At 44.8% G+C, this 5,481-nt stretch overlaps 1 protein-coding gene across 6 annotated transcripts in view; it reads left to right on the forward strand.

Moving 5' to 3' along the window:
• The window catches only part of LOC124009573 (transcription initiation factor TFIID subunit 1-like), a 52,681-nt gene extending 47,359 nt beyond the window's left edge, over positions 1 to 5,322 (forward strand). For 3 of the 6 annotated variants that reach the window (XM_046321485.1, XM_046321494.1, XM_046321503.1), the window contains exons 30-40: positions 352 to 529; positions 634 to 701; positions 882 to 1,004; positions 1,422 to 1,514; positions 2,229 to 2,381; positions 2,502 to 2,618; positions 3,088 to 3,201; positions 3,484 to 3,579; positions 3,712 to 3,928; positions 4,119 to 4,293; positions 4,425 to 5,322. In XM_046321485.1, the coding sequence (XP_046177441.1) occupies positions 352 to 529; positions 634 to 701; positions 882 to 1,004; positions 1,422 to 1,514; positions 2,229 to 2,381; positions 2,502 to 2,618; positions 3,088 to 3,201; positions 3,484 to 3,579; positions 3,712 to 3,928; positions 4,119 to 4,293; positions 4,425 to 4,647 (1,557 nt within the window). In that variant the 3' untranslated portion in view covers positions 4,648 to 5,322. The remainder of the gene's footprint in view (positions 1 to 351; positions 530 to 633; positions 702 to 881; positions 1,005 to 1,421; positions 1,515 to 2,228; positions 2,382 to 2,501; positions 2,619 to 3,087; positions 3,202 to 3,483; positions 3,580 to 3,711; positions 3,929 to 4,118; positions 4,294 to 4,424) is intronic. The other 3 variants (XM_046321511.1, XM_046321521.1, XM_046321530.1) reach the window with 1 other exon arrangement.
• Positions 5,323 to 5,481: the final 159 nt, after the last annotated feature.

Below are 5,481 nucleotides of genomic sequence, written 5' to 3' on the forward strand. Positions count from 1 at the left end.
TTCATTTCTACTTTGCACATTCTTCCACTGCAAATCTACCATTCCAGTGTTTTACTTGCTATATTGTATTTACTTTGCCACCATGGCCTTTTTTTGCCTTTACCTCCCTTATCTCTCCTCATTTGCTCACATCGTATATAGACTTGTTTATACTGTATTATTGACTGTATGTTTGTTTTACTCCATGTGTAACTCTGTGTCGTTGTATGTGCCAAACTGCTTTGCTTTATCTTGGCCAGGTCGCAATTGTAAATGAGAACTTGTTCTCACCTTGCCTACCTGGTTAAATAAAGGTGAAATAAAAATAAATAAATAAACATACAATTGTGTTGTCTTTACCTCTTGTAACAGACATACCCCTTCCACACGCCGGTCAATGCCAAGGTGGTGAAGGACTACTATAAGGTCATCCCTCGTCCCATGGATCTGCAGACGCTACGGGAGAATGTGCGCAAGCGTGTGTACCCCTCCCGGGAGGAGTTCAGAGAGAACGTGGAGCTCATCATCAAGAACAGCGCCACATACAATGGTACAACTTTAAACCACTTGAAGCCTTAGAGAATGACTGTAATATTGGACTCTGTGCGACCGTTATGTAACTTATTGAGACTGTAATTGTTTTTGTGTATTCAGGTGCCAAACATCCAATAACCCAGGTGGCGCAGACAATGCTGGACCTTTGTGATGTGAAACTGAAAGAGGTACGTGTGAACGCTGAGGAATTCCTGGATTGGTGCCATTTTGGACACCGCCCAAAGTCTGCTGCTCTGTTTGCAGAAGGGCGAGGCAAATGTTCAGCAACTCTTGGAAGACAATGGAAGTGGCCTTCAATAGTAGTACTTGTTTATTATTAAAGGGATAAATTCCTTTGTCATGTGCAGAAGGAAGACAGGCTGGTGAGACTGGAGAAAGCTATCAACCCCCTGCTGGACGATGACGACCAGGTAGCCTTCTCCTTCATCCTGGACAACATCGTCACTCAGAAGATGATGGCCGTGCCTGATGTGAGTGGAGCCACCCGTCATCAGGGTTTCTACTTTCTTTCGGACGCTTCAGATGTCACTGAGAGAATATCTGCTATTAGTATTTTCTCTGTGTCTAAGTCATTTTTAGTGAGCCTAGCAGTTAGAGCGTTGGGCCAGAAACCAAAAGGTCGCTGGTTTGAATACCCGAGCCAACAAGTTCACAAATATGTAGATGTGCCCTTGAGCAAGGCACTTAACGCTAATTTGCTTTAGGGGTGCCGTACTTCTATGGCTGACCCTGTAAAAACACATTTCACTGCACCTATGCGGTGTATGTGACAATAAAATATATATTTTTAATGTGTTAAAATATTGACAATTGTGGCAAAACTTCAATCAAGCACTCAGTTGGATGATGTTATAACTGTCCTTTCTCTGTCTCTATCCCCTCTTCAGTCTTGGCCGTTCCACCATCCAGTCAACAAGAAGTTTGTTCCAGATTACTACAAAGTGATAGTCCAACCCATGGACCTGGAGAATGTCCGCAAGGTGAGTTAGTTAGGGGAAGTGGACTTCAGTGTCAGCTTTGAGGAAAACCACAACAAAGACACCTTTAGGATCCTTCCATGCCAAGATGGATCAAACCTATATGTCGTAGATGATTATACACTGAGTGTACAAAACATTAAGAACACCTGCTCTGTCCATGACACTCACCAGGTGAATCCACATGAAAGCTATGATCCCTTATTGATGTCACTTGTTAAATCCACATCAAGCAGTGTAGATGAAGGGGAGGAGACGGGTTAAATAATTATTTTTAAGCCTTGAGACTATTGAGACAGGATTGTGTGTGTTCCATTCAGAGGGTGAATGGGCAAGACAGAAGATTGAAGTGCCTTTGAACGGGGTATGGTAGTAGGTGCCAGGTGCACTGGTTTGTGTCAAAAACTGCAACGCTGCTGGGTTTTTCATGCTCAATAGTTCCCTGTGTGTGTCAAGAATGGTCCACCACCCAAAGGACATTCAGCCAACTTGACAGAACTGTGGGAATAATCAACATGGGCCCAGCATCCCTGTTCTGAAGCTGTTCTGAGGTCAAAGGGGGGGGGTGCAAATCAATATTAGGAAGGTGTTTTTAATGTTTTGTACACTCAGTGTATATGTAATATACAGAATATATTAAAGAATGTGGTAGATGGTAATATGTGTAATATAATAATTTATGTTATTTAAAAGTCTCTGTGTGCTGTGGTCCAACAGAACATATCCAAACACAAGTACCAGAACCGGGATGTGTTCCTGTTTGATGTCAGCCTGGTCCACACCAACAGTGTCAAGTACAACGGTCCAGACAGTCCTTACACCAAGACGGCCCTGGAGATAGTCAACGTGTGCAAGCAGACCCTGGCAGAGGTGTGTGTATGAAACGGAGAGAGAGGGACATAATGAAACTCTTTACACCTTTTCAAATGACGAATCATGTTTATGATCCTCCAATAAGGATAATTAGATTTTTGCTTGATATCTCCCCAGTATGATGAGCACCTGACCCAGCTGGAGAAGGACATCTCCACAGCTAAAGAGGCAGCTCTGGATGCAGCAGACCTGGATTGCCTGGACCCCATGACTCCTGGAACCTACACATCACAGGTAGCAAGGCCAGAAAACAGACAGATACAACCAATGGGCCCTTACATCCCTATCACCCCCAGTCACCAAATAAAGTACGTCAACTCAACCCTCACATGCTCCAGAGTTGGGGAATGCAACTCCTCTCCAAGGACCTACTTTTTAACCTCTGTCTGCTGTAGTCTCTCTCTTACATAGCCTCTTCACATTCTAGTCTTTCTCTGCCTCATAGTTCCTCTTTAGCACTGTTGTCTGCAATTCAGTAGCTGTTTCTATAGCCTCTGTATATCTTCATTTCTATGCTATCCTTCCTTCCCTGTGGGTTATCTTTTCTCCTCCCTCTTTCCTGTGTGTGTGTGTGTGTGTGTGTGTGTGTGTGTGTGTGTGTGTGTGTGTGTGTGTGTGTGTGTGTGTGTGTGTGTGTGTGTGTGTGTGTGTGTGTGTGTGTGTGTGTGTGTGTGTGTGTGTGTGTGTGTGTGTGTGTGTGCAGCCTACCGATGTGTTTGACAGCAGTGCCTCTGTGAGCCTGCACAGAGAGCCCAGACTCTTCTCTGAGGTTAAGGCATCTCTTATGGCTGTTCCAGAGAAGAGGGGGTTAGGGAAGGTACGGAGAGATCCCCCAGGAGTATAACGGCGTCTGACCTCTCCTTTAACCGCCCTCTCGCCTTCCATCCCTCCGTTCCTCCACATAACTCATTTGGTTCATGTGTCTGCCTGTTTTGCTTGTGTGTTACTTTTGCTCCTAATTGTGACTGTTTGTCGTACTAGTGTTCTGTTTTCCCTGACAATTATCAATTTTCAGCCATCATCTCTATTGCTTCACAAGTCATCACACGTATCCCTTCTGTCTCTGTCAGTGTTGCTTAACTTCTCTGTGTGTCTCCAGGGTCGTCATAGAAGACTAGGAGAGGAGGAGTCGGACGTGGACATCGAGGGCTTCGAGGAGGAGGAGTATGACTGCAAGCCCAAGACACCAGCTCCTGTAAGACTCTGATCGTGGAGAAACAATATGTGGTTTAGAGTGGATGGATTTTGAAAGGGAGGCATTATGTATTTGGAGACAGACTGATCTATGAACAAACTAGTCCTTTTGATGATGATGACTGTTCCCCAGGCTGAGGATGGGGAGGGAGACCTGGAGGATGAGGATGATGAAGAGGAGATGCTGTTGCCGCCGCTCCGCAGACAACTGCAAGGCCACAATGATGATGATTATGATGAGGATGAAGGCTCCAGTCGGCCAGCCCAAGCCAGCGTGCTGTACCAGGACCTGCTCATGTCAGACGGAGAGGATGATGCCAGCGAAGAGGAGGGAGACAACCCGTTCTCCTGTGAGTCACACTAGGGTGGAGATTGTCATAGGATGGAGTGAGATTATAAATAGAGATTAAATTGACATTAAGAAGTATATCAAGGTTAATTAAAACCTTCATCCTATGATTTGGGGATATCTGTAGGACACTACAGACTGTATGTGAGATATGAGTTTCTAATGGTGTATCCGGCCCTGTCCCACCCTAGCGATCCACCTGTCAGAGAGTGGCAGTGACTCAGACAGAGAGGTAGAAGTGCGTCCCCTGCCCCCTCCCAGACCCCACCAAGAGACAGCCCGCATGGGCCTGGAGCAGGATGACAGCATGATGTCATACGGGGAAGATGTGCCGGATGAGACCCACCTGGAGGACAGTAATGTCAGGTACAACATGGAGCCGTCAACCACCATGGCCGACATTATGCACATGGTGGATTTGCATCGTTGGTTGGCTCTTGGGCCCTATTAACCCACACTTTACCCATCCCTCTCTTTCTCTCCCCCTTCATCCGTAGTTATGGGAGCTATGAGGAGCCGGAGGGTCAGACCCAGACCCAGACCTCCAGCATGGGAAATGGAGAGGGCTACGGCATGAGTGAGGAAGAGGAGGAAGATAAAGAGGCAGCTCGGAGGAGGGGTCCCAGTGTACTTTCCCAGGTGCAGCTGAGTGAGGATGAGGAGGACAGTGAAGAATTCCGGTCCATCGGGGGTGACAGTGACATGGACTCAGACAACTAGAGAAGTGTTCCACCACACACACACACTTAAAGATGCAAATGTGCTCTACAATCATTATAACAGACAGATCCACATCCATACTCATGAGTTCAGGCTCACTAAATGAATACACCTTAAACTTGCAGGCTGAATTACATGCACGTACTGTCATCATAACTTTATCTCATGTCAGTCAATCCCCCAATGATAGTTAAGACTGTTTTCTGTCCGGTCATTACCACACCTATGAAGTCTCTATGATAAACTCCTGTGAGATCAATATTGTACAAAATGTTCAATCAAACTGAAGTGAGCTTGTTTATCTATAATGGCAGGATTAAATTGGAGTTGATGCTTTAAGTCAATGTTTTCTACTGGTTATGCTCTTCTCAGTGTAACGACACATGTATATATTTTTTTTTACAATTGAATAACGTTTTATTTTATGGTTGTGCAGAACTTTGGCCAAAATGAAGATATTTGAATAGTCAGCTATGGCAATTGTTTGTTTTCAGTGCCACGTCTCATCTCAACCTTTTGTCTTGAGACACTGGGTTGAGTGATCGAAAAATACTGTTATTCCCCATTAACTATTATGATTGCAGCCTGGATTTTCAGGCATTTGAGATGTTTCCAGCACTGTTACTAGGAAACTCAAACTTCCAAGGAGATCCTAAATAAAAACCAGAGATAAGACCATCATCTTTTCATTGTTTGTTTTTGGGGATAAATGTTAGCTGTATCTGATGTAACCACGTTGAAGTTGTCCTTTCGTTTTATGCTGTGTTGCTTATCGAAAGTAAGAGGCACTGTTGAATACCAATCTGCACTAACGCATTAACCATATGAAATGTT

Source organism: Oncorhynchus gorbuscha, linkage group LG02 (genome assembly GCF_021184085.1).
Source record: "Oncorhynchus gorbuscha isolate QuinsamMale2020 ecotype Even-year linkage group LG02, OgorEven_v1.0, whole genome shotgun sequence".
Classification (NCBI taxonomy): Eukaryota; Metazoa; Chordata; class Actinopteri; order Salmoniformes; family Salmonidae; genus Oncorhynchus; species Oncorhynchus gorbuscha.